At 51.7% G+C, this 27425-nt stretch overlaps 1 protein-coding gene across 1 annotated transcript in view; it reads left to right on the top strand.

The window, feature by feature from the left end:
* The window catches only part of POLE (DNA polymerase epsilon, catalytic subunit), a 45642-nt gene that overhangs the window by 1274 nt on the left and 16943 nt on the right, over positions 1-27425 (top strand). The window contains exons 2-28 of the mRNA XM_053901845.1: positions 692-833; positions 1246-1326; positions 1933-1977; positions 2124-2216; positions 2532-2686; positions 4893-5034; positions 5149-5229; positions 5974-6081; positions 6373-6483; positions 6768-6853; positions 7089-7208; positions 8451-8583; positions 8677-8790; positions 8919-9131; positions 9384-9491; positions 14399-14527; positions 14613-14715; positions 14807-14953; positions 15351-15496; positions 17536-17684; positions 18608-18700; positions 18894-19038; positions 21968-22125; positions 22491-22686; positions 23769-23983; positions 26771-26873; positions 27292-27372. Of these exons, the coding sequence (XP_053757820.1) occupies positions 692-833; positions 1246-1326; positions 1933-1977; positions 2124-2216; positions 2532-2686; positions 4893-5034; positions 5149-5229; positions 5974-6081; positions 6373-6483; positions 6768-6853; positions 7089-7208; positions 8451-8583; positions 8677-8790; positions 8919-9131; positions 9384-9491; positions 14399-14527; positions 14613-14715; positions 14807-14953; positions 15351-15496; positions 17536-17684; positions 18608-18700; positions 18894-19038; positions 21968-22125; positions 22491-22686; positions 23769-23983; positions 26771-26873; positions 27292-27372 (3397 nt within the window). The remainder of the gene's footprint in view (positions 1-691; positions 834-1245; positions 1327-1932; positions 1978-2123; positions 2217-2531; positions 2687-4892; positions 5035-5148; positions 5230-5973; positions 6082-6372; positions 6484-6767; positions 6854-7088; positions 7209-8450; positions 8584-8676; positions 8791-8918; positions 9132-9383; positions 9492-14398; positions 14528-14612; positions 14716-14806; positions 14954-15350; positions 15497-17535; positions 17685-18607; positions 18701-18893; positions 19039-21967; positions 22126-22490; positions 22687-23768; positions 23984-26770; positions 26874-27291; positions 27373-27425) is intronic.

Consider the following 27425-nt stretch of genomic DNA (forward strand, 5'->3'; position numbering starts at 1 on the left):
TGAATAATACCCTTGATGGGTAAGTTTGTTCCTTCTTCTTGACCAATAGTATTGCATGGGAAGGATACAGCCTAGGTTGATGACTCACCTGTTAAGGAGTCCCTGGGTGGTTTCCACTTTGGGTTATCATGAGTGAGCTGCTAGGCACAGTCACGCGCAAGTGTGTGTGTGAACGTGGGTTTCTTTTCTCCGGGGTAAGTGCCCAGGAGCGCAATGCTGGACTTGGTGCATTTTTAGTATCCCATAAGGCAGCAGTGTCCAGTCAGGATTGTTTTTTTTTAAGTTTTTCTTTTTTAGTTTATTTTTTTAAAGAGACAGAGCGGGCGAGGGGTAGAGAGGATCTGAAGCAGGCTCTGTGCTGCCAGCAGAGAACCCGATGCGGGGCTCACACTCACAAACCACGAGGTCACGACTTGAGACAAAGTTGGATGCTCAACCACTGAGCCCCCTCAGGCGCCCCACGATTTTTTTATTAGTGCTCTGGTTACAGAGCCCAGCGTGTTTTGCGGATCCTGCCTGTCGCGTTTCCCGTGACATATGTTGTCTTAATGAATTGTTCTGCCACACGTGAGGTGTTTTGGGGGACGCATCTCCTGTGTCACATCCAAAATGGTCACGCTGGGTGGACGGAGGGTTGTGGGAATAGATGGCGTCGTGATTGGTGAAGACGAATTTCCCTCCTTTCGTGCAGGGACGATGGCCCCTCTTCCTCTGTCTCAGCACTTAAGCGCCTGGAGCGCAGTCAGTGGACAGATAAGATGGATTTGCGCTTTGGTTTTGAGAGACTCAAGGAGCCTGGTGAGAAGACGGGCTGGCTCATCAACATGCACCCCGTAAGCACCTGGGCTTTTTCTCGGGCCTCGTCCCGCTCAGGAGGGCAGCTGCGGCCCTCGGAGCAGCCTTGGCCTTGGCAGCGTGGGGGATACCGGCGGAGACGGCACAGTTTGTAGCTCTCCGACTTCCCTCTTTCACACCGCTGGGTCGTGTAGGGGCTACGGGGAAGACCAGGGTGAAGGGTGTCCCTGTTAACCCACAAGAATGAAGTTTTCAGGGATGAGGGGGGGATTGAGAGAAACCCTCATTTGAAAGGTGTTGCGATGCGGTTCTCGTGAATGGGGCTGCGGGATGGGGGCGGGGCAGGGAGAAAGGGTTTGTTTTTGTGCTCAGTTTCCCAGAGAGTAAAAGCAAGAGGGGTCTTGGACTGTGCGGCGGGTAAGGTGCCTGTGCTGGCTGGTTCTCTCGTAGACCGAGATTTTAGATGAAGATAAACGCCTGGTCAGTGCGGTGGATTACTACTTTATTCAAGATGACGGGAGCAGATTTAAGGTAAGCCCCTGAACCCCAAGAAGCTAAAACCCACTCAAGTGATGAGGTGTAGCTGGGTCCAAAGTGGTAGCTGTGAGGAGAGGGGTTGGGAGCTGTCAGGGACACGGGTCCCTTGGAGCCACATGGGTCACCATTTAGGATGTCATAAGAGGAGCCAGCTTGGACAGACTGGAAGAGCAGTGTCGTCTGTCTCAGACTTTTGCCCCTGCCATATGTGCAGCTCTTAATTTCCTGCTGCAGCGCCTTTTTTTTTTTTTTTAATTTTTTTAATGTTTATTTATTTTTGAGACAGAGACAGAGCATGAATGGGGGAGGGTCAGAGAGAGAGGGAGACACAGAGTCTGAAGCAGGCTCCAGGCTCTGAGCTGTCAGCACAGAGCCCGACGCGGGGCTCAAACTCACCGACCCTGAGATCATGACCTGAGCCGAAGTCGGAAGCTCAACTGACTGAGCCACCCAGGTGCCCCTTCAGCATCTTTTAAGAGGTGTCAAGGGCAAGGGTGCATCGGATCCAGGCTGCTCACGAGTATAATAGCAAACAGCGTGTCTTCACTCGTCTCCCTTTTTTCTTTCTTGCTGCCTCTGAATGGTCGGTGGCTTTCGCAGGTGGCCTTGCCCTACAAGCCATATTTCTACGTTGCAACCAGAAAGGTAAGTGTGGTTAGTAGAGTCAGGTCACACGACCTGAGCCTCAAATATGGGGAGCTTCGGAACTGAACGTAAAGGGGCCTCTAGGGAAACGGGCCAGGAAGACAGATTTCACTGTAGAAAGTCCTTTCACTCTGATCTCAATTTAGGGTTGTGAGCGAGAAGTTTCATCTTTTCTCTCCAAGAAGTTTCAGGGTAAAATTGCTAAAGTAGAGACTGTCCCCAAAGAGGATCTGGACTTGGTGAGTACCACTTGGCCCTTCCAGGATAAATGAGGCTGGGTCTGCCCTGCACACGGGGTGAGATGGGTGAGATGGGAGGAGGCCAAGTTTAGCACCTGTGGGGTGGTACGGGTGGCGGGGCTTCGGTGACCGTCCGTATGTCCTGGAGAAGCCCAGTGGCATAGTTGGTGCCACACGCAGAGTTGGACAAGGTGCTTTGGACTTGCTGACTCTTCCATTCGTGGGTTTACCTTTGAGTCGTTCTCCCCTTATTTTCTTTCCCCAATAAAGTCTTTTTTCTCTTGAGCTCATGAGCACAATCTCTTCATTTTGTAGCCAAATCACTTGGTGGGTTTGAAGCGAAATTACATTAAGCTGTCCTTCAACACGGTGGAGGACCTTGTCAGAGTGAGGAAGGACATCTCCCCTGCCGTGAGGAAGAGCCGGGAGCAGGGCCACGCCAGTGATGCCTACACAGCTATGCTGTCCAGGTGAGCTTACCTGTTGTAAGCAGCCAGTGAGTCCACACGGACGGGTTCCTGGAGTGTGTCCCGAGGGGCAAGATGGATGGGAGGTAGGAAAACCCAGTGGTGAAGTTACCATAAGGATTGGCTTGTCCAGTGTGGAAGCACTTTCAAGCAATTAGATAGAATTTCTTTCTTTCTTTCTTTCTTTCTTTCTTTCTTTCTTTCTTTCTTTCTTTCTTTCTTTCTTATTAATATTTGAGAGGGAGAGAGAGCATGAACGCACAAGCAGGGGGAGGGCCAGAGAGAGAGAGAGAGAGAGAGAGAGAGAGAGACATAGAATCTGCAGCAGGCTCCAGGCTCTGAGCTGTCAACACAGAGCCCAACGCGGGGCTTAAACTCATGAGCCGTGAGATCATGACCTGAGCCAAAGTCGGACGCTTAACCAACTGAGCCGCCCAGGTGCCCCTAGATAGAATTTCTTATGTGCTACATTTTTGTTAAAGAAATGGTGGTTTCTTGGCTTACATTTGAGCTCTTCCTCTTTTCTTACATAGCGGTGGGTTTGTGGCTCTAAAATTGAGTTGCTGTAACAGAGACATTTTGGATTCCTAGGCACACCACTTCGCTTCAGTCTGTTTTCATGGCTTATGGCAAGTGTCAAGCTGCCTTCAGAGTTTACTGCATGCCTGGAGTTACATAGCATATCTTCTCTAGAAAACTTTGGGTGTTATACAGAAAAATGTAAATATAGGACGCCCAACTCTGTTCATCAAGTGTTTAGATATCAACAATAATAGGAAACAGGATAAGAGATTAAGAAGAGGAAATCTTGGGGTGCCTGGGTGGCTCAGTCAGTTAAGTGTCCGACTCTTGGTTTTGGCTCAGGTCATGAGATTGAGCCTCTCGTTGGGCTCCACACTGAGTATGGAGCCTGCTTGGGATTTTGTCTCCCCCCGTCCCTAGCTCACTCTCTGTCTCTCTCTCAAAATAAATAAAGAAAAGGCGAGGAAATCTTGGCTAATTAAAACTTATGAAGACTTCAAGAGAGCTAATCATATTCTCTGAAAAAAGATCAATTTGGGACCCTGAACATTTCTGCACTGCACCTGCCCCCTGCCCCCAGTATAATTACCTTTTATAGTATTGCAAGGTGTACCCAGAGGCCTAAGCCTTTTCTCTAAAACTCGTCTTTTTTTTCCCCTTTAATAGTCCATTTAGTGTTCTGAAGCTTACTGGGCTGATATTAGAGTTAATATTCTAGTGACTGTGATTTCCTGCTTTCCAATGATAAGGTAATTATGGTACTGAAAATTGCTACTTACCAGCTGCTGTACCACGCAGAGAGCTCTATGAGTGTTACCTCACGACACTCCTGCAGGGTGGACGTGTTCCTGTGACCCTTGTTCTTTTAAAAAAAAAAAAATTTTTTTTAATGTTTATTTTTGAGACAGAGAGAGACAGAGCATGAACGGGGAAGGGTCAGAGAGAGAGGGAGACACGGAATCCGAAGCAGGCTCCAGGCTCTGAGCTGTCAGCACAGAGCCCAACGCGGGGCTCGAACTCATGGACCGTGAGATCATGACCTGAGCTGAAGTCAGACTCTTAATCAACTGAGCCACCTAGGCACCCCATGACTCTCATTCTTGATGGGGAAACAAGGTCAGCCAGGGTGGTTCACATCTGTACATGTGCCTCCCAAGTAACAGAGCATTTTCCTTTCTTTGTTTCTAATTGGGATGTAATGTACATCCCATAAAGTACGTGTTCGGAGCTCTCACTGAATTTCCTGCCCGTAGCCTGCTGCTTGTGGGAGGCTGTCATCTAACGTCGTCCTTTTTGTTTAAAGGATTTTTTTTTTTTGTATTTGTTTGTTTTTGAGAGAGAGGGAAAGAACATGAGCAGGGTAGGGGCACAGAGAGGGAGAGAGAGATCCCAAGCAGACTCCACGCTGTCCGGGCAGAGCCTGACACGGGGCTCAGACTAATGAACCGAGAGATCATGACCTGAGCCAAAATCAGGAGTCAGATACTTAACCGACTGAGCACCCCAGCATCCCTGCCAACCGTCCCCCCCCCCCCCCCCGCCCCGCCCCACTAATTCTTTAAGAAGAGCCTGTCCTGGTCATCTTAGCCACCTTCTACCTTTTGTGTTTACTCCACACGGACTCTGGTCCCCCCTGCGCCGTCCCCCAGCAGACTGTAGTTAGGAGTATCCTCTCTCTGTTTCACAGTGTTCTGCAAGGGGGCAGTGTGGTTGTTGACGAAGAGGAAGCCTCTAAGAAGGTCACTGACCAGTTGGACAACATCGTGGACATGCGAGAGTATGATGTGCCCTATCACATCCGCCTCTCCATTGACCTGAAGATCCACGTGGTGAGTGGGCCGTCGCTTTCGGGCAGCCCCTGGCGGTCAGGAGGTGACACTGAAGAGAAACACCCCTCCTGGGACAGACGCAGACTCTTGATAAACACGCTGCACGTCCCGCAGGCTCACTGGTACAACGTCAGGTACCGAGGAAATGCCTTCCCTGTGGAAATCACCCGCCGAGATGACCTTGTTGAACGACCCGTAAGTACTGCTTGCGTTTCCTCCATCCTGGCTTTTCCACTTGTTTCTAGAGAGATCTAATTCGGTGCTGAAGAATGAATACAATTCAGAGATTTGCTTTCTTCTTTTTCCCCAAATACTTTCTTAAAAAAGTTGTAGAGAAATCTTTTTCCTTTTTCTTTTTTGTCGGTTTCTGATGAGGTGTGATTTCACTTAGTGCTTGTATGTCACCATGTGATGTCCTTGTTTGAGCTAGGCTGGATCTGAACTTCAAAGGAGAGAGCTCCGACTTCCATTTTGGATGGTTGGTAGCGACGTGATGGGGTGAAAAGCAGATTCGTATGTGGAAGGCTTTGGTTCAGGAACACATTTGTGATCTTGGGCAAGTCTGTACTCTGTTTTCTCATTTCCAAAGTGGAGATGTTGACTCTAGCACAGTCTCCCGTGTGGGTTATCGTAAAGGTCAAAAGGAGGTCATGATTTTAAAGTACTTTGTGACTCAAGTGCTCTGTAATTCTAGGATTTTCCCATCATGCTTTAGCCTCTCATAGGTGTTTAAGATTTCATACCCTCCGTGAATCGTGGTGTTCTTGACATAGGTTAGTCGACCCAAAATGCCTGTCTCGCTTCTTTTGGAACCTCTCTCTGTGGCTGCTTGGCTCTTGTTTTAGCAGCTGGAGGTGGAGGTGGTGGGTGTCGGGAAGACCGTTGGCGTCTCCAGAGCTCAGCTTGGTTTACGTCCAACTTAATGAGATGTCCCTGCAGGACCCTGTGGTTTTGGCATTTGACATCGAGACAACCAAACTGCCCCTCAAGTTTCCAGACGCTGAGACTGACCAGATTATGATGATTTCCTATATGATTGACGGTCAGGTAAGTGGTGCCTCTTGGGGTGTACGCTTCCTGGGAGCAGCATGCAGCCTGTGGCTGGTGTTTTTTCGGTGAAAATAAGTGAGTTGAGTCGAGGAGAGTGAAGAAACAAGCCGTGCCCCTGCCTTCCAATCTGAGTCTGACACGTTTGGGGTCTAGGGGCTGCAGCTCCTGGTGGGCGAGGGGCCTCCCGTTGCTGCAGACTCTTGTCGCAGGAGCTTCTGTGCCGAGTGTGGGGAGGTGTGTTTGGCTTTTTGTGTCCTAACTCACACCGACTGCTCACACGCTTCCCAGGGCTACCTCATCACCAACAGGGAGATAGTGTCAGAGGATGTTGGAGATTTCGAGTTCACCCCCAAGCCAGAGTATGAGGGACCCTTCTGTGTCTTCAATGAACCCGACGAGGTAAAGAGGTGTCATGTGGGAAACTCCCTGGTGTTTGGGGTGATACCGGAAGAAGAGCCCCCTGACTCTTGAGGCCTCAGTGCTCATTTAACCAGAATGGCAGCTTGCTGGTCTGGGTTCCTGGCGGTATGGTCCTCGTTCACACTGGGGGCACAGGGTGGGTGTGGAAATGAGATACAGCATGAGATACAGCCTGCTTTTCCGAAATTTTGGGAGGGGTGATTGGAAGTAGCTGGAAGAAGAGACACACAAATCCGCTGACTGCTATGAATCATTGAATTCAGGTCCATCTAATCCAGAGGTGGTTTGAACACGTCCAAGAGGCCAAACCCACCATCATGGTCACCTACAATGGGGACTTTTTTGACTGGTGAGTCTGACGTCTAGTTTGTGAGTAACTGGAGTGTGTCGGGGAGGGGATGTTGTGTGGCGCTGTGAATGTACTCACGCTAACGAGCTGTATACTTAGAAATGGTTAAGATGTAGAGGAGAGGTGGGGGGGGGGGTTCCTGGGTTTGCTCGGGAGTCTTGTGGGGCAGTCTTTCTGTATTTGAGGGAGCTGAAGAATACCTGCCGTGCGCTCCTTTATCTGCCCTCATCCCTAGGCCGTTTGTGGAGGCCAGAGCGGCGGTCCACGGGCTGAGCATGTACCAGGAGATAGGGTTCCAGAAGGACAGCCAGGGGGAGTATAAGGCATCCCAGTGCATCCACATGGACTGTCTCAGGTAGGCCCGGCGGCTCCTGGCTCTGTCTTAGAGGGCTTTCTGTGTGCGGGTCCAAGGCTCCCTTCTTGCACACCCTTGCCCTGTCTGCGTCCCTTTGAGGGAGGATGGTGGCCAATGTTGCAGCTCCATCACCTTCAAGGACAGCGGCTGTGGCTGGGTCTGGGGACGTGTTGTCTTCCCTTGTGTGTTCATTACTCCTTCCACCAGCAAACACATCAGTGTCAGGCCTCGGGCTGGGGAAGCCAGAACAGAAAGAGGCCGGGTTGAGTCAGGCCCCGGTGCTGTGAGAGCTCCCCACGGAGGTGAGGCTGCTGCAGCCAGGGGTGTCCAGGCTGGAGAGAAAGGAGGTTTTGTGGGCCTCCTGTACCCTGTGGGGAGGCAGATTTTATCTTGGGGGGGCTGGCATTATGGTGGGGGCCGGAGGGGACAGATGGGAGTGAGGAGAGGGGTGGACTTGGGCATCCACAGACCTGGGCGGGGGGCAGGGGTACCTGGGACACAGGGAATGTTGGTTCTCAGGGTTTGGGGTGGGCTCTGGAGCAGGAGGGTGGGTTCTAGGTAGAAGCAGGCCTGGGAACGCCACTTGCAGGGGGCGTGGTGATCAACGGATTCCAGAAGAGAAGAAAAAGGACGGGAGGGGGCTTCAGAGGAGGCGGCGATATTGGGAGATCCCAGGGGCACTTCTAGGAGTGAGGACGGCCAAGGGTCCGGAGGCTGAGGGAGGGGAGACTTGATGCAGTCAAGAGAGAGCTGTGGCCGCCAGGGACACGACCACATCCGTCGCGGAGCTGCCTCACAGGGAGGATTTGCAGACAGGTGTGAGGGTGAGGGGCGCAGGGTAGCCCCCGGTTTCCGAGCCAAAGGGACTGTGTAAGCAGAGAGGAGGTTAAGAAGAGCGCCTGAGCAGGGAGAGCAGGGCAGACTGGCAGTCCCATGGGACAAGCTGGAGGGGCTGAGGGCTCCCTCCTGCTCAGCGTTCTCTCTCCACAACGGACAGAGGGAGGCCATGGGACTCGGGAGACTGGCGTTTCCTTGTGTTTGTGGGCGTATCTGTGAGATTACCTGGATCTGGGATAGAGGCTTCGCGAGGCGCCTGTGCCGTGTGGGGTCTCGGTGGCAATCCTGGGCGTATCTGTTGGGACGAGCCGTCTTTCTGTGTCGTGTCCAGCGGGGCTGCCTCTCGCAGTGCGTGGGCTGTGTCTCAGAGCCATCTCTGACCTTTGCACGTGTTCTTGTTCCGAGGTGGGTGAAGAGGGACAGTTACCTTCCTGTGGGCAGTCACAACCTCAAGGCGGCTGCCAAAGCCAAGTTGGGCTACGACCCTGTGGAGCTGGACCCTGAAGACATGTGCCGGATGGCCACCGAGCAGCCCCAGGCACGCGCCTCTCCTCACGGCCTTTACCTGTAGCTCCCACACGGTGCCTGCCCGGCTCCTGGTCGCTCTTACCGCCCTGTGTTCTCTCCTCAGACTCTGGCCACATACTCGGTGTCAGACGCGGTGGCCACGTACTACCTGTACATGAAGTACGTCCACCCCTTCATATTCGCCCTCTGCACCATTATCCCCATGGAGCCTGACGAGGTCAGTGCGTCTCCCGGCCCCGTGTGCCGGTGTCAGCCCGCCGCCCTCGGAGCTTGTCCCCGGCGGCTGCCGTGGATGCAGCTGTGTGATTTTGGCGTTTGGTTTGAAGTCTGGCTTTTCCCCCGCAGGTGCTGCGGAAGGGCTCCGGGACGCTGTGTGAGGCCTTGTTGATGGTGCAGGCCTTCCATGCCAACATCATCTTCCCCAACAAGCAGGAGCAGGAGTTTAACAAGCTGACCGATGATGGCCACGTGCTGGACGCCGAGACCTATGTGGGTGGCCACGTGGAGGCCCTGGAGTCGGGCGTGTTCCGCAGTGACATCCCCTGCCGGTTCAGGATGGTGAGCCCTCCCCGCTCTCCCGAGGGCTGAGACCCAGAAGCCTCCAGGGCTGCAGTACAGCCCTCACCCCTTTCTTGCCCTGTGGGTCCCTCACCAGCCCTCCCTTGTCTGGCCTGTCCTTGACTGAGGTGCTGCGGGACAAGCCCTTGGCTTCTCCGGGCCGGTCCCGGCAGTGTCCTGCCCGAGGTAGTTGGGTACGTGTGAGGGCGTTTTCCCTTCTCACTTGCGTTCTCTCTTGGTCATCTGTACTAGAATCCTGCCGCCTTTGACTTCCTGCTGCAGCGGGTGGAGAAGACCATGCGTCATGCCATCGAGGAAGAGGAGAAGGTGCCCATGGAGCAGGTCACCAACTTCCAAGAGGTAACGCTCCGGGGGCCAGGAGAGACCGTCTTCACACGCCCTGCTTGTAGACTGGCTGCTTTCAGTAGCATGCACCTACTGTGTGCTGATACTTGGGCTCCGAGCCAGGTGATACAGAGTCTGTTCTGGTCTGCTTGGGGGGCACAGGACAGTGTTGTGGTTACGGTGAATGACTGGGCTTTGGGAGATGGTAGAGATTCACAAGTTGGCCGTGGGGTCTTGAGCTGGCTATTGCTTAGAACATAGTGGTGGGTGGACGCAGGACAAAGGCGAGGGATAGGCCTTATGCCCAGTTCATTTGGACTTTATTTTGTAGGCAGTGAGGAGCCACTGGTTTTAATTTTTGTTGTTAAGGAGACTTTAAAAGTGATGATAGTCAATTCCTACAGGTGACAGAGTAGAATATAGTGACTGTAAAAACTGTCCAATAATGGTTAGAAAGCACCATTTACAAGTGCTACGTGCCTGGAGACCCCAGGTACCTCCCGCCTTGCTTGTCTTATTTGAACACACCTGGCACTTCTCAGGTGTGTCTGTCGGGCACTGCTCAACACTACAGCATATTGAGTCACTAGTGGTTTGGAGCTTTTACGAGTTTTAGGATTGATTTCAAGAAATATGTCATAACAGGGGCAGATGAGTGGGTCTGTCAGTTAAGCGTGTGACTCTTGATTTTAGCTCAGGTCATGATCTTGAGGTTGTGAGATGGAGACCCGCATCAGGCCCCACGCTCAGGGCAGAGATTCTCTCCTCGTCCTCCCCATCTCTCCTCTCTGTCTGTCTCTCTCTAAGAAATGTCTCAGAACAGACTCACTAGGCAGAATTTGAATAAGAATGTGGTTACAGGGGCGCCTGGGTGGCTCAGTCAGTTAAGTATCCAACTCTTAATAGATTCTTGATATCAGTTCGGGTCACGATCTCATGGTCCTGAGATCGAGCCACACGCTGGGCTCTGTGCCAGGTGTGGAGCCTGCTTAAGATTCCGCCTCTCCCTCTGCCCCTCCCCTGCTTGTGCTCTCTGGTCTCTCACACGTGAGAAAGCTGTGTTCGTACACTGTAAAGTGCTGTGCAGCTGTTGTCAGCTCCAGCTACCATACACTTTAAGAACTAAGAACAACCTGGGGGCACCTGGGTGGCTTAGCCGCTTAAGCATCCGACTTCGGCTCAGGTCATGATCTCACGGCTCTTGAGTTCAGGCCCCACGTTGGGCTCTGTGCTGACAGCTCGGAGCCTGGAGCCTGCTTCGGATTCTGTGTCCCCCTCTCTCTCTGCCCCTCCCCTGCTCACACTCTGTCTCTGTCTCAAAAACAAATAACATTAGGGGCGCCTGGGTGGCTCAGTCGGTTAAGCGGCCGACTTCGGCTCAGGTCATGATCTCACGGTCCGTGAGTTCGAGCCCCGCATCGGGCTCTGTGCTGACAGCTCAGAGCCTGGAGCCTGTTTCAGATTCTGTGCCTCCCTCTCTCTGACCCTCCCCCGTTCATGCTCTGTCTCTCTCTGTCTCAAAAATAAATAAACGTTAAAAAAAAAAAAATTTTTTTAAACAAATAACGTTAAAAAAACTTAAAAAAAAAAAAGGGAACTAAGAACAACCTAGAAGAGTGGCTAGGCTAAAGAACAAATGTGAGTTAACACCTTAGAAGGAACACACTTTCAACTTGAAGAAATAGTGAAATGAGTGAGAACAAAGATATGCTGATCGGAGGGACTCTAGACACCCTGGCGAATCCAGCAGTAGGCTCCTAGAGGACGGAGTATGGCTCCTTCGCGGTTTCTAAAGTGTGTTCTAGAGGGCACTGGACTCCTCTCTTTGTTCCCGAGGGGCCATCTCATCCCGAGGATGCTGAGGGGAGGTGCCAGCCGGGGATCTCGGCAGCGCAGGTGTGTTCCGTGGGAACTGTGCCTCCCTCCCCCCTCTTACCTGGACTGTCTCCATGGGCCTCCTCATTGGCATTTCAGGACCTGCCTCGGTGGAGAAGGATGGAGTGATTATTCAAATGATTGATTTGCTTAAAATTCAACTAGGAACAAATATTAATACTTCTGGTATTTTCTGTTGTATATGATAAACATTCTTCCTTTTAGTCATTGTTGCTGTATAATTTTTGGTGTGTTTTTTTATTTTGACTACTTTGGAGGGTTTTAAGGAATATTTTCTTGTTGTGTTTTGTTTTTTGAGAGAGAGCTTGCAGGGGTAGGGGTGCAGAGAGAGAGAGAGAGAATCCCAATCAGGCTTCACACAGAGTCTAGAGCCTGACGCGGGGCTTGATCTCCCGACCGTGAGATCATGACCTGAGCTGAAATGAAGAGTCGAATGATGCTTAACTGAGCCACCCAGGCGCCCCTTAAGGAGTTTAATACTAAAGGCAATTTTTTCATTCAAATGATTTTTCTAATATGACTTCCAAATTTAACACATTTCATTAAAAAAAAAAGATGGCTACTCTCCTGGTTAGTCTTCGTATTTATTCATATGTTTTTTAGTTTTCTCTATTCTTTTTTAAGCTTTTTTTTTTAAATGTTCATTATCTTTGAGAGGAGAGAGCGAGCGGGGGAGGCGCAGAGAGAGGGGTAGATACAGAATCCAAAGCAGACTCCAGGCTCTGAGCTGTCAGTACAGAGCCCGACGTGGGGCTTGAACCCACAAACCGTGAGATCATGACCTGAGCTGAAGTCGGACGCTTAACCGAGTGAGCCACCCAGGCGCCCCTGGTTTTCTCTATTCTTAAATGTCTATAACAGACGTTGGCAAACTATAGCCCATGAGGCCTATGTAACCAGCAAGCTAAGAATAGCTTTTACATTTTAAAGATGTTATAAAAAAAAGATTGTGACAGATTGTGTGGCCACAAAACCTAAATTAAGATATTTATTATCTGGTCCCATCCAGAGGTTTCCTGAGTCATTAGATTAACTTCTAAATATACTAATTCTCCAGTTCCGATGTGTACGTTTTGTGCAGAATGAACTTACCAGATAAGTACATATTAATGTTATGATGCAATCAGGTATTAGTTTTGGGAGAGTGAATATATCACCATTAGAAGACAGTTAGTTTTAGGGGCACCAGGGTGGCTCAGTTGGTTAAGCATCCGACTTCGGCTCAGGTCTGATCTCATCGTTTGTGAGTTTTAGCCCCACATCGGGCTCTGTGCTGACAGCTCGGAGCATGGAGCCTGCTTCTGCTTCTGTGTCTCCCTCTCTCTCTGCCCCTCACCCACTCGTGTTCTGTCTCCCTCTCTTTCTGACCCTCCTCCACTCGCACTCTGTGTCTCTCTCTCAAAAATAAACATTAAAAAAAAAAAAAAGAAGTGGACTCTTTCTCTCCCTGTTTTATTTAGGGCTTGGTCTTTAGTATTTTTAATTGTGCTAGTTTCCCCACGTTTACTCTGGGAGGCTTATTCTCGCGGGTTCTCAGTGGCCTCCCCCTGTGTCTGCTGTTGGTCATGGGGGTGTTTCTTCCCATGCTCTGTGATTTTGGGATGTGAATTTGTATTCAGCAGGGAGTCTCCTGCAGCCCATCGGGGGCCATCAGTTACTTTGACGGTTGTTTGTGGCCGGGGTCCCTTGTCACCTGGTTCCTGGGCCGGAGGGTTCCCAGATCCAGTGGAGTGTAACGTAAACCCCACACTTATTAGAGGGACTAGCCTGCGGTGCCAGATGTGCAGCCCAGAGGAGATGTGATTTTGGTGAGCAGGCTTGTAGTTTATTCTTTCACAGAGGTGGCCTTTGTTGGTCCTGCCTTTTTGGGGGGGTTCTGTTTCGTCCCCCTGTTGTGTGCAGGCTTCCTGCCCCTGAGGAGGCACGAGAACCGTGCGGGAGTGCACACACCCTGGGCCAAGGCAGCCGACCTCAGAAAGGCCTGCTCGTGAGGCCGGGAGCTCGGGTCTCAGGAGGGAGGTTTCTCTCCTTTCTCGGACAGGAGTCCCTCCTGAACCTCGCTCACTCGTGCAGACACTTGTTCACACGGAACACCGCCCTCCTGGGAGCCTGTGGTTTGGGTGTGTGCGGGCCAAGGTGCCCAGGTGCCCAGTGCCCAGTGAACACTCTGGGCACTGGGTCCATGAGCAAGATGGCATCAGGCACATGTCCCGGTTTGATGCCGGGAGAATTAAGCTCATCCCAGCTTGAGCCTGACCTCCTCCTGACCTTGCCCCAGTGCCTTTCCCCTTTGCTGATTGAGTTCTGTGTCCTTGCACTGTGAGTCACTGCACCTGGGAGTGGTCCTAGAGACCCCGACCCAGAGCCTGGCCTCTGCCAGGCCACCGCTGATGTAGCTCTCTGCTCTGGTTTTGAGTCTCCTCTTCGCTCTTGCCCTCTGGGGTAACTTAGAAACTCAGTTCTGCATTTACAGGGATAGTCCTCATATTTCATGCAGGATATCTAGGTGTTAGGTACCAGGAGGGTTTTTTTACATAACAGTTTAACCTCTGGCTGGAAACAAATCTGATTCATCGGTTTGTAAAGTAATGCTGGGGACCATCTAGCACCGAGGTTCAGAGTGTGGCGTTTGGGCTAAGGGCGCCTGTGCTTGAGCCCCTGCTAAGCTCTTGAGCCTCTCATGTGTCAGGTGAGGGGCTGCTGAGGCAGGGATATCACATACCCACACTGTGCATGCACACAGGGCACCCAGGAAGGGTGCTGTTGATACTCGAGCTGGGTCTTACACCTTGCTGGCGGGTGGGCCCTGCCATCTGAGTCCACAGTCTTTCAGTTTTCTCCCAGTCCCAAAAGGTCCTCTGGGGTGGAGGCTGCTGCTTCCTGAGATGCTGTGCTCCTTAGGGTTCTTTCCTTGTGAGGTTCCTGTACCTCCCGGACCTAGCATTGGTGGCCAGCGTCTGCTGTCCTTCTGGGACCCACGTGCTTGCTTTGTTGATGTCTATACAGTCTTTCTCCTTTCTCCGTAGGTGTGTGATCAGATTAAGACCAAGCTCACCTCCCTGAAAGATGTCCCAAACAGAATCGAGTGTCCCCTTATCTACCACCTGGATGTGGGGGCCATGTACCCCAACATCATCCTGACAAACCGCCTGCAGGTGAGACGGATTCCCCTGTCAGAATCGAGCTCTTTTCTGCCCAAATACTAACTGCTGCACTCCCCCCACCCAACCCCACCCCCAGCCCTCTGCCGTGGTGGACGAGGCCACCTGTGCTGCCTGTGACTTCAACAAGCCTGGAGCAGACTGCCAGAGGAAGATGGCCTGGCAGTGGAGGGGCGAGTTCAGTGAGTGCGACCCAGGGGCAGGGGCCGGGTGGCTCAGCAGGCAGCGGGTGCATAGGTCTCTGTCACAGACTCTCCTCTGTCGCCCTCCTAGTGCCAGCCAGTCGCAGCGAGTACCATCGGATCCAGCACCAGCTGGAGTCAGAGAAGTTCCCTCCCTTGACTGCAGAGGGCCCAGCCCGGGCCTTTCACGAGCTGTCCCGCGAGGAGCAGGCTAAATATGAGAAGCGGAGGCTGTCAGGTGAGCAGTTTCCAAACACTGTGGTTCCTCTGACTTGGGCCTTTCTGGTATGTCACAGCTTGATGTCATCTAAACTAGATGTTGCACTAGATAAGAGATGAGATCACTGTGAACTATCTCTTCCTAGCCTCCTTTTCCTTATTTCTCCCTCAGTGAATGTTCGGATGATGAATTCTGCTTCCCGGGCTCTTGCCGAATTTGGCCCGTTCACGCTGGGCTGTCCTTTGATAGGATAAACCAGCACTGTCTCTCTGAGTTTCGTGCTCCTCCGTACTGACCTGGGAAGCTTCATTTGTTGGTGTCGGCCTTATCCTGACTTCCTTTGGCTACGTACAGGTGGCCCGGCTATGTCCTGTTTGGGGTCTCACATGCTCCCCTGCTCTCGATTGTGCCGCAGATTACTGCCGGAAGGCCTACAAGAAGATCCACGTGACCAGAGTGGAGGAGCGCCTCACCACCATCTGCCAGCGGGAGAACTCCTTCTATGTGGACACGGTGCGCGCCTTCCGGGACAGGCGCTATGAGTTCAAGGGTCTCCACAAGGCGAGTCTGACCTTTGTGAAGTCAGAACAGTCTAGTTTCTGAGATGAGAGTCCTTGCTTGGTGCTGTCTGGACAGTCATGACTTCCCCAGTTAGGATGTGTGGCTCCCAGCCTCACGCGTTTGGAAAGTAATTGAATGCACGGTTTTGAGTTTGTTTGTTTCTTGTTTTTAAGTAGGCTTCATGCCCGATGTGGAGCCCGGCGAGGGGCCCGAACTCATGACCTGGAGACCAAGACCTAGGATGAGCTCAAGAGTCAGACACATAACCAACTGAGCCACCCAGGCGCCCCTCGGTTATTTTTAGTTTTGAGGATTTAAGGGCCTGAGGCCTTGAAACTATTTTGAATGGTTGCTTTTGAAATATTTATTTAGAGCAGGGATCAGCTGACTATGGGTGGGCAGACTTTTTATAAATAAAATTTGATAGGAACGGAGCCGTGTCCGCTGCAGCAGGGAGGTGAGCAGCGGAGCAGAAGCGGAGGCTGCATGAGCACGGTATTGGCCATATGGCCGTAGTTTGCCAGCCTCCGATGGGGACGAATTCGGGTGATTTACTGGCCTGGCTCATCCAGGAGGATCAGGGAAGACACATACCACCTCAGTTGTCATGACAAATTGTAGCTTTATACTTAAGCAAATGGGGTTGTTTTTCCTGAAAGACCTTCCTTCATTGTTGGACTCGGTAAGGTCCCTGCTCTGATAGACTTTGTCACTGTAAAAGATACGCGACATAAAACCTAACGTTTTTAAGTGCACGGTTCTGTGGCGTTGGGTGCGTTCACACTGTTATGCAGCCGCCACCCCCGGGCCTTGCCAGAACTCTTCATCTCGCAGAACTAAAACTCGGCACCATTTAACCACAAGCCCCCCATCTCACTTTCGGTCTCTGAGTCCAGCTCCTCTAGGCCCTCACGGAAGGGGAGTCACGCGGTGTTTGTCTCTTATGACGGCTCTTTCCCTTCGTGTCGTGTCCTCGGGTTCGTCCGTGTAGTCGCGGGTGTCAGAATCTCCTTTCGGGGCTGAATGATACTCCGTTGTGTGTACGCACCACATCGTGTGCATCCACCCCCCGTCCACGGACACTGGGTTGCTTCCGCGGTTTGGCCACCGTGAAGAATGCTGCTGTGAACGTGGGTGTGCAAATCTCTTGAAGTCCCTGATGTCATTCTTTTGAGTGTGAACCCCGACGGGATTGCTGGGTCCTGTGCTAATTCCGTTTTTAACCTTTTGAGGAACTGCCATACCTTTTCATGTTAATTAACTATTAAGTTACTTATTCTCTCTCTCTCTCTTCAGACAAGCACTAAAAGCGTCTGTCTTGTTCTTCAGAGTCTACACAATACCTGGCACATAGTAGGCATTCAACAGATACCTGAATTGTTTCTTTCTTTATATTACTTTATTACTTTTTTTTAGAGAGAGAGCACACGCAGGAGAGGGGCAGAGAGAGAGAATCTTAAGCAGCCTCCGTACTCAGTGAGGAGCCCAACACAGGCTCTGTCCCACAACCCTGGCATCATGACCTGAGCTGAAATCAAGAGTTGGACACGTGGGGCGCCCGGGTGGCCCAGCCAGTTAAGCGTCTGACTTCGGCTCAGGTCGGGGTCTCATGGTTTGTGGGTTCGAGCCCCGTGTCGGGCTCTGTGCTGACAGCTCGGAGCCTGGAGCCTCCATCGGATTCTGTGTCTCCCTCTCGCTCTGCCCCTCCCCAGCTTGTGCGCTTGTGCACGCGCTGTCGCTCTGTCCCTCAAAAATAAACATTAAAAAAAAAAAAAGAAAGAAACCATGTGCTGGAGTCTCTAGGGGGTCGGTCACGATGTCTGCCCTGTTCATCTGGCTGTGCCACTAGAGAGAACGGGATAAGGAAACGTGGCAGAGCATCAACGGTTGTTTTTCCCGATGTGTCTATAGTCTTCGCTTGTATTGGATTTTGAAGGTTTCTATAGATTTGACATTTTCCCAATATGAGAATGCCGGGCCGTGGACCGTAGACTGAGCTGGAGGGACCGAGTTGGTGATCGGTGCGCGTGTGGTTCCAGGTGTGGAAGAAGAAGCTGTCTGCGGCCGTGGAGGTGGGCGACGCCGCCGAAGTGAAGCGCTGCAAGAACATGGAGGTCCTGTACGACTCCCTGCAGCTGGCGCACAAGTGCATCCTGAACTCCTTCTACGGCTACGTCATGCGCAAAGGGTGGGCTCCCGGCCGAGGGCCTCACTCCGTGGAGCGCGGGGGGGAGAGCCGGGGCGGGCGCGAGGGTGGGGGCGTCCGGCTGCGCCGACCCAGGGCGTCTGGACTGCCGGGGACCGGTACCACGGACGTGTTGTCGGAATGTCTTGGGCTGGAGACGGTGATTTGGCAGTTTCCGGTGTATTTATGTGACTTGGTGAATGGCATAACCGGGGGGCTGTAGAGGGTCTAGGCCGCCCTGAAAAAGCACCACGTGAGCCATGGGGGGTGTAAAGCTGTCTGAGGAGTCAGGATGGCCAGGAGTGGGGGGGTCTGAAAGCCGAGATGGATGCTCTTTCTGATGGAGATGTACAGCCAGGTGGGTGAGGGCCTTGGGGAGAGCAGGCTGTAGAGGCCTGGCCGCCGTGGGCAGGGTCATGAGGAGCAGCAGCATGGAGGCTCTGGAGGAGGACGATGGGGTGCTGGGGTTTGTTGGGTTTGGGTGAGGGGGAGAAAAGTGGGGCCGGGAGGGGCCGGCCTCTGGGCGCCCGACCTTGTGGGTGAGACCCGGTTTGGGGGCAACGAGGCGGGTGTCTGGCGGGGAGTTGAGGGTGTTTGTGGGCCTGTGCTTTCCCTGAGAAGTCGGAGGATGAGCGTCGGGTCTGGGAGATGGAGAAGGCACGAGACGGAGCTGGGGACAGGGGGAGAGGGCTCGTGGGGGGGGGGGGCGGGGCACGGGACCATCTGGGCTGGTACCGAGAGAGCATGCCGCCTCCAGCCCCACACCCTGAAGCGGGGCGGAGGAGTGTCCTCAGCACGGCCCCGTGCTGCCGCGGTTCCTGCCCCACTTCAGACGTCCCCTCCGCGGTGTCCTCCTGACCTCCTCTAAGGACCCTTTGCGGGGAGCCCTACCCACCCCACCCCCAGGCTGTGACTGTCTTCCTCAGGGCTCGCTGGTACTCCATGGAGATGGCAGGCATTGTCTGCTTCACGGGAGCCAACATCATCACCCAGGCGCGGGAACTGATCGAACAGATCGGGTGAGCGCTGTGCTCTGGTCAGCTGCCGGGAGTGGACAGCCTAGGGGGGGAAGGCTGGGGGGCACAGACGGGGAGTGAGCATGTGGGCATTGTGTTTTTGGGTCCATGGCCTGGAAGGGCCTTCACACTGGGTACTTCCTGCATGGAGGCCATGGTCCAGCATCCACGTGGCCTCGTTTCTCTCTTTCTAAAGGAGGCCCTTAGAGCTGGACACAGACGGAATATGGTGCGTCCTGCCCAACAGCTTCCCTGAAAACTTTGTCATCAAGACGACCAGTGTAAAAAAACCCAAGGTGACCATCTCCTACCCTGGGGCCATGTTAAACATCATGGTCAAGGTGAGCCTGGGTCTCCAGGGAGGGCCTGCTATCTCTGGGCCTAGGTTCTTAACGTCTCTACTCTGATGGGGATTTGGGGGGGGGGGGGACTGCATCGGCTGTCACACTGGCGCGTTCCCCTTCCTAACGTCACGTCACCCTGCTTGACGCCGTTCAGATTCTTCTGTAGCCTGAGGATCTATACAGAAAATGCTGTGCTCACACTCAAGTGAGTCTGTGTTCCCTGTAGGACAGCAGCAGACTATTTCGCTTTTAAGTTTGTATTTTGAAGTAACTTCAGATCTACAGAAAAGTTTTAAAAGTAGAACGCAATTTGTATATATGCTTCAGCCTCTTTCCTCTAACATCAGTTCACATATATAAACCATGGCACGCTTATCAGAACTAAGAAGTTCACGTTGGCGCAGCCCCATAACCAAGCCACAGTCTTTGTTTGGATTTCCCGGTTTCTCCAGGGCTCCTGTCTTCTTAGTCCCCCCAGGCTGGCAGCTCCCTGTCTTCAGTAAGCCCTGCTCAGGTGTCTTGTTGGCTGCCCCTCATTTGGGTTTGTTGTTTCTTATCATGTTGGTTGTATCTTATCAAATGAGATTATTTGCATTTTTTAAGGCACGCTAGCGATAATGACCCGTGTTTCATTCTTTGGCTGCATGGTGTCAGGGTCTGCGCTTCTGGTCACCAGGCACAGCTGCTGTCTCCCCGCCCTCTACTGCTGCTGGAGCGAGGCATCGAGCCTACGCCGGCGGGCAGGGGTGTCGGAGAGTCTGGCCATGTGTTAAAGCCACCAGAGCCTTGAAGAACCCTAGAGGAGATACTTGAGACCGTGCAGATGTCCTGTGTCTCCCTAATTTTCACTGGTTTGAGTGACAGTGGTTCTGCGATGACATTCCCCAACGGTGGCTCCCGCTTTCCCACAGTCCTGGTACATTTATTGGAATCCCTCTGTAAGGAAGCGTATCACCCCTCTTTCCACTCAGCAGTTCTCTTCGTCGTCGATATTGGTTAGACAGGGCTACAACCCAGGCCTGCCCTGGTGTTTTGTGACTCAGGTCATTCCTCCTGGGCTGCTAGGGCCTCCTTCACATTTGCCTACGTGTTCCTGACACGTGTCCCTGGTCTGTGGTTTGGGTTTGGGGCATTTTTAATTTAATTAATTTATTTCTTTAGCACTTTCTTACTTCTTGGTCCTGAAGGCACTCTAGCCTCATCTTGGTTATCCTAGTCCTCACCCTGGAATCCGCCATTTCTCTGAGGAACCAGGTTCCTTTTATTGGAGAGGGTATTGGAAACCAAGGTCAAGTGCAGATGCTCATTGCTGCTGGGTGTAACTGCTTCTAGCTGTTCTCAGATTGAGCTAGGAGATATGTATATGCCTGATCGCCCTGTCCGCGCATGCATCTAGGTTTATTTCTCTGCGTGTGCACTTTAATTTTTTTTTTTAATGTTTATTTTTGAGAGACAGAGACAGCATGAGCAGGAGAGGGCAGAGAGAGAGAGAGAGGGAGACCCAGAATCGGAAGCAGGCTCCAGGCTCCGAGCTGTCAGCACAGAGCCAGACACGGGGCTCGAACCTGCAAGCCGTGAAGTCATGACCTGAGCCGAAGTCGGACACTCAACCGACTGAGCCACCCAGGCGCCCCTGCGTGTGCACTTTAAAGTACGAAATGCGGGGCGCCTGGGTGGCTCAGTTGGTTGAGCGTCCGACTTCAGCTCAGGTCACGATCTCACGGTTTGTGAGTTCGAGCCCCACGTCAGGCTCTGGGCTGATGGCTCAGAGCCTGGAGCCTGCTTCCGATTCTGTGTCTCCCTCTCTCTCTGCCCCTCCCCCATTCATGCTCTGTCTCTCTCTGTCTCAAAAATAAATAAACATTAAAAAAAAAAAAATTTAAAGTACGAAATGCAAGTGGAGCCTGGATGGCTCAGTCAGTTGAGTGGCCGACTCTTGGTTTCGACTCAAGTCATGGTCCCGGGATTGTGGGATCACACTCCACATTGGGCTATGCACTGGGCATGGAGCCTACTTAGGATTCTCTCTCCCTCTCCCTCTCCACCCCTTTTCCCCACTCACACTCTCTGTCACACGCACGTGCGCGCGCGCTCTCTCTCTCAAAACATTTAAAAAACATACGTATGTACGTAAAGGACACGAATCCACATCTATATGTCCAGCCCCAATCTAGTCCCCTTTCCGTTAGTCACTTCTTTCTCTTGCAGTGAGAAGCCTGTCCCTCATTTTCTCAATATGTTTATTTGTTCACTAGTGTGTGTGTACAATTGTAAAATGGCTTCAGGATCGTGCCACCGTGTGCCGTAAACTTAACCGACTACAGCACACTGTGTGTGTATAGTTGCTACTGTCTTTAGTCTGTATTACCTCGTCACAACCAGGTTTGCCAAAGTGACTGAAGCCGGCCCTTCAGTGGGATTATTTGTTCCAGTCTGCAGTTTCCCTTGGGGTTGCCCGACATCCTGGTTGGGTGCTTTTTAATTTGCTTACAGTAAAATTCACTCTTCGTAGAGTGCAGTTCTGTGGGTTTTGAGCCACACAGGGTCCTGTTTCCACCACCGCAGAGAACATGGAAAAGTTCCACCCCTCAGAAGTTCCCGAGTGCTGCCTCTATGATCAGCCTTTCTCCCTCTCTTCCCCTAGACCCTGGCTACCTAGTGTGTTCCTTTGCAATGCTAATTCTGCCTTTTCCAGAATGTCCTGTGAATGGAAACAAGGTGTATAAGCTCCTGGGCTTGGCAGAATGTGTTTGGGTTCATCCACTTCTGACATGTGTCACAACTTGGCCTCTTTCTCTGGCTGAGTGGTGTCCACTGTATGGAAGAACCCCAGTTTGTTGGTCTGGTCAGTCCTCACAGGCAACTGGTCACTTCGAGGTTTGGATGGTCAGGAGTGAAGCTGCCTCCACTTCCTCTTGTTTTGCAGGAAGGCTTCACCAATGATCAGTACCAGGAGCTGACTGAGCCAGCCTCACTCACCTATGTCACCCGCTCAGAGAACAGCATCTTTTTTGAGGTTGATGGACCCTACCTTGCCATGATCCTTCCAGCCTCCAAGGAAGAGGGCAAGAAACTGAAGAAGAGGTAGGAATCCCACAGCCTTTGTGCTTGGGGAGAAAATGAATGAGATTTAACAACCCATCCGGGAAGTGGACCAGGAGGCCAGATGGGACTACTTCTGTTTCTTGACCTTTTTGTTTCAGTATGGAAAGCTGTTGCCGACACAGATCCCGCCATCTCTGCTCTCCACCTGCTAGATTCTCGTTTACAGGCTGCAGCCTCTTATGTTGTTTTTATGTCAGAAATATGAACCTCAGGGTGGGGAGATGTTTGCTGCCTAGTAGATGCTGGAGGGGAGGGCTGGACGGAGAAGGGGAAGGTGGAGAGCCAGTGACTAACAGCCAGCATCCCAGGCCCCCATTCACCGCTGGGCTCGCCTATGATTCCAGATATGCTGTCTTCAACGAGGACGGTTCCCTGGCTGAGCTAAAGGGCTTCGAGATCAAACGCCGGGGGGAGCTGCAGCTGATTAAAATCTTCCAGTCCTCAGTGTTTGAGGCCTTCCTCAAGGGCAGCACCCTAGAAGAAGTGTATGGCTCCGTCGCCAAGGTGGCTGACTACTGGCTGGACGTGCTGTACAGTAAGGTGAGCCGCCCTCCACCTGGCCGTGAGGGTCCTGCAGGCTCCTGGCGAACAGGGCGAGTCAGGGCTGATTCTGATGAAACGGGACTTCCTAGTCGGTGCCTCTCAGTCCCTCGAAGCCGGACCCTGTGCCCAGTGACAGAATTCCAGGAAGGAGGCACCTAGCATAGTGAAAGGATTTGTAAGAGAAAAATTTACCAGTGATCCCATCAGCTTCTTTGATTTTTTTTTACTTTGTAGGCCCTGTTAATGAATATGCAATTTCTACAATTTAAATGACAGTGTTGGCTTACCTTGAAACATACCTTCTCATGGGATCTATCATTATTTGTTACTCTTTAGTCTGTATTTGTCAAGTTTGCACTACTTAATTTAATCTGTAAATGTTGGGTATCATGTAGGCTTTTTTCACTATTTTAATGTTTTCTAAGCGAAAGGAATACTGGGATGGATATTCTAGAACTTTTCTGGCTTCCTTTGCTTTGTGGGCTGCTGCAGCTTGAGGCATATTGTCTTGTTCTGTAGAGTTGGCCCATACATGAGAGTAAGCACCGAGAGAGAAAAACACACGAAACAGGATCCAAACAAATCTTCCAGGATGTCAGGGCTGGGGGGTCAGGGATGTGTGCACATGGGACAGCAGGGCCGGGGGGTCAGGGGTGCATGTGCACAGGAGCAGATACAGCTATTTGTCCTCAGACTGCTCCGACTCCTCCCTTCTTAGTCCCATGGCTCTCCGGGGGGCTAGTGTCTCTCTTTCCTTTTTCCTGGCTCCTCCTTTCCCTAGTTTTCTTTTTGTTTTAGGAGAAAAATATCACTAATTCTGTCTTTCCTCTTTTTCTGTTAACTTTGGTGTCATTAGCTCAGTAAACGTCTTTTAATGTTTTCTACATAGTTCGACAAAATGGAATTTAAGGTTTTGTGTGTGGATTTGTAGCGTTGCTACTCACTGGCATGAGACAACCGTGTTGTACCGCTGCCTTCAGCCCATCAGGCTGGAGAAGCTCGCTACTCGGGGGAGATGTCCCGGTGAGCTTGGGATAGCGCTCTGTTCCTCCTGTGTGATCTGCTCGTTGCCTCTCCAGGCCGCGAACATGCCTGATTCTGAGCTGTTTGAGCTGATCTCTGAGAACCGCTCCATGTCTCGGAAGCTGGAAGATTATGGGGAGCAGAAGTCCACGTCTATCAGCACAGCCAAGCGCCTGGCTGAGTTCCTGGGGGATCAGATGGTGAAGGACGCGGGGCTGAGCTGCCGCTACATCATCTCCCGGAAGCCCGAGGGCTCTCCGGTCACAGAGAGGTAAGGGTTTCTGGGGTTAAGGAAGGGATTCCGTACGGTCTTGGATGTTCGGGTTGGAAGCTTGAGTCTGTTATGGGACCTCTGTCCCTTGGTAGCGATGTCAGCTTCCTTGTAAAGAGCAGGATGGTCAGGTGTGGAAGACAGGGACTGGGCTCTGGTCCCCTGCGGAACCTGGGTTGTGGGGGCCTAGACTGAGGGTACCCTGTCAGTCAGCAGGCACAGAGATGTGAGAGTGTATTGGAGCGGGGGTTGCTATGATGGGAGCCATCACAGAGTTCAGTTGAGGTCTAGGGCAGGCCCTGGATCACTCACACCCTTGAGGAGACCATTGTCACCCTGGCTGGAGAGGTCTTTCTGGCGAGCTGCACAGAATGCTCTAGCATCCGAGGCTCCATGGCACTGCCAATGCTGTGGCCTCAGCTCTCTTTACCGACAGACAGAAATGTCTTCCAGCTTCTGAAACACGTTCAGCGTGACAGCAAAGGGTTCTGTCAGACGGCATCTTCCACTCCCGACTACGGAATCTTTGGGGTCAGCAGTGGTTCTCCTGTCACCCTGTCGCTCATCAGGCTGCTTGAACCGTGCAGAGACCGTGTGAATGGAACAGGAGAAAACTGTGTTGAGGGCATGGATTTCTAGAACAATAGGTTTTCTTCCTGCGAATCATTGTATAACCGTGGCAGAATTTCCCACCAAGAGCTCAGGGACTAGAAGTGGTTCCGCGGACAAGCCTTGAGAACAGCGGGCAGATGGGGGAAGTGCTAAGCACCAACAAGAGCAAACGTTTCAAAGATGGCCACAGCAGTGCTTCCGTGACCGTTTGTGACAGGGCCTCGTTCCTCCCATGACACTCCTTCCCTTGCACAGAGTCTGGGCAGTCCGGTGACTTGCTGCGGCCTATGCAACGTGGCAGAAGTGAACCTTGGTTGCGGGAGGCCTCATGCTTCTGCTCTTGCCCTTTGGCTGCCTGGTCAGCCTGCTAGGGACCGGGGGTCCCTTGCAGAGGCAGGACCAGGTACCTGCAGCAGCTGCCACACCTGCAGGGGAGGCCACAGCGGCCACACAAGTGACCCCGGGCAGAACCACCTCAATCATAGGCTCATAAGCCAAAACAGTTACTGTTTCGATCCATGGAATTTGAGGTGGTTTGTAGTATAGCAGTAGGTAACTGATAAAGCTAGACACGTCAGTAATGTGCGTTTTCACCTACGCTAGGAAGGTCGGGAGTGGAGGGGGTGGGAAGCAAATGAATGAAACACAGCAAATATTTCCTTAAAAAGAAATTCCCTCGGGGCGCCTGGGTGGCTCAGTCGGTTAAGCGGCCGACTTCAGCTCAGGTCACGATCTCGCGGTCCGTGAGTTCGAGCCCCGCGTCGGGCTCTGGGCTGACGGCTCAGAGCCTGGAGCCTGCTTCCGATTCTGTGTCTCCCTCTCTCTCTGCTCCTCCCCCGTTCATGCTCTGTCTCTCTCTGTCTCAAAAATAAATAAAACGTTAAAAAAAATTAAAAAAAAAAAAGAAATTCCCAGAGTTCTAACAAAAGAAGGAATTTGGTGTAAGGCTAAAACAGATTACATGGAGAGTAAAATGCAGAATTGCTGTGTATCATTAAGAAAATGGCAACACAGAAAGTAGGCAACTTCTATGAACAGGCAATTTGCAAGTGAAGAAGTTGATGGTCAGTGCATGTAAAGATGTGCAAATTCACTGTAATTGGGAAACAAGTGTGTTAATACCAGTTGTCCCACATGTACACAGGGTGGTGACAGTCACTTTGGAGAAGCCAGCAGTGCATGATGCATTAGATGGTGCCTGATTCCCCTCACAACTGAGCACGTCTGGGGATGTGTCCTGGATGATTGCCCCTGTGGTTTACATTGTGTTTAATAGCAAACGTTGGGAATGCCGTAGTGTCCCTCAATCAGAAAATGGGCAGATGTGTTTTTGATGCAGTGAAATGCTATGCGGGCGTTGGAACGATTGAATTGCAGCTGCGTGGTAAATGCGCGGGCTGGCACAGGCAGTCTACTTCCATCTGTATAAAATTTACAGACGTGGACAACACTCTCGTTTGTTTACACATACGTACGACAATAGTAGTATGGGAGCAGGCGTGGGATTGGTAAACGCCAAGACAGGGACTGTGTTTGTCTCTGTGAGGACAGTCAGGGTCGCTGCACAGAGCCTCATCCTTGTATCTGTTTTCTCAAATGTGAAGTAAAATGGCAAGGCATGAAGTTTGATAGGACTAGGTGATAGGTGCACAGGGGTTTGTTGTGTTCTAAGTTTCTTTGTGTTTATAAAATTCACAGGAACAACTGTTTCCTCCAGTGAAAGGAAAGGTATTGACAGTTGCCCTGTAGCCCTGCTAGTGCCATGAAAACTGGCGCATTCTTTCAGGAAAGCAGATAGACTCTTCTGTATCTTACTCAATGAGTAACATTTTAGAAATGTCTAATTACATGCACGCACATGGATATGTAATTTAGGGGAGGACTTTGGCAATAGCTCTGTTAACAGTGGTCAAACAACACAGACCAAACGGCCACCAGTGGGGGGATCGTGCATTAATCCGTGGTATTTTAATACAGTGAAGGATTATTTGGTTATTGAATATGATAAACATTAGATATTAGCTGTGGTTTATACAAAACAATGTCATTAAATAAAAGAGGTTACAATCTAGGTTCTAAGTCCTTATTTCCATGTGAAATACATGTACGCGGTCAACGCTGTACAGAGTTAGAGAGATTTCCGTGTTTGTGAGTTTTGTGCCTCTTTTCACCCAGGGCCATCCCACTCGCCATTTTCCAGGCAGAGCCCATGGTGAGGAAGCATTTTCTCCGGAAATGGCTTAAGAGTTCTTCCCTCCAAGACTTCGATATTCGGACAGTGAGTGCTGACTTCTGTACTCTGAGAAGTTTGGGAGGAGGAGTCGATAGCACAGTATCCCTGACTCGGGTCATCGTTCTGTCTGAGTCTCCACTCTCGATGTCCTCCTCTCTGCACACAGGGGGTGAGGAAGTAGTTCCACTTAAGGACAAAACCAGAAAAACTAGTGCCGGGCAGCGCTTAGATTCTGGTGCAGGGCTCTTGTGTTGGCTCAGCCAGCTACTAACTGTCATCCTGGGAGTCCTTTCTTTAAGTGTTCTGCCTCAGTTTCCTTCTCTGTGAAATGGGTACCTCTTGCCCTAGAATTTCTAGGTGGGATAAGTATGACACAGGGAACATTCAGTGTGGTGCGCGGTATAGAGTGGAGCACGGGGCTGCTGCTGCTTTCCTCTTAACGTTTCTCCTTGTGCGCACCCAGATCCTGGACTGGGACTACTACATTGAGCGGCTAGGGAGTGCCATACAGAAGATCATCACAATCCCTGCGGCCCTGCAGCAGGTGAGGCCCCGCCCATGCAGACAGGGCCTGATGTGGCTCAGAAGCCATGGAAA

Source organism: Panthera pardus, unplaced genomic scaffold (assembly GCF_024362965.1).
Source record: "Panthera pardus isolate Hobbes unplaced genomic scaffold, ASM2436296v1 HiC_scaffold_14, whole genome shotgun sequence".
In the NCBI taxonomy this organism is placed as follows: domain Eukaryota; kingdom Metazoa; phylum Chordata; class Mammalia; order Carnivora; family Felidae; genus Panthera; species Panthera pardus.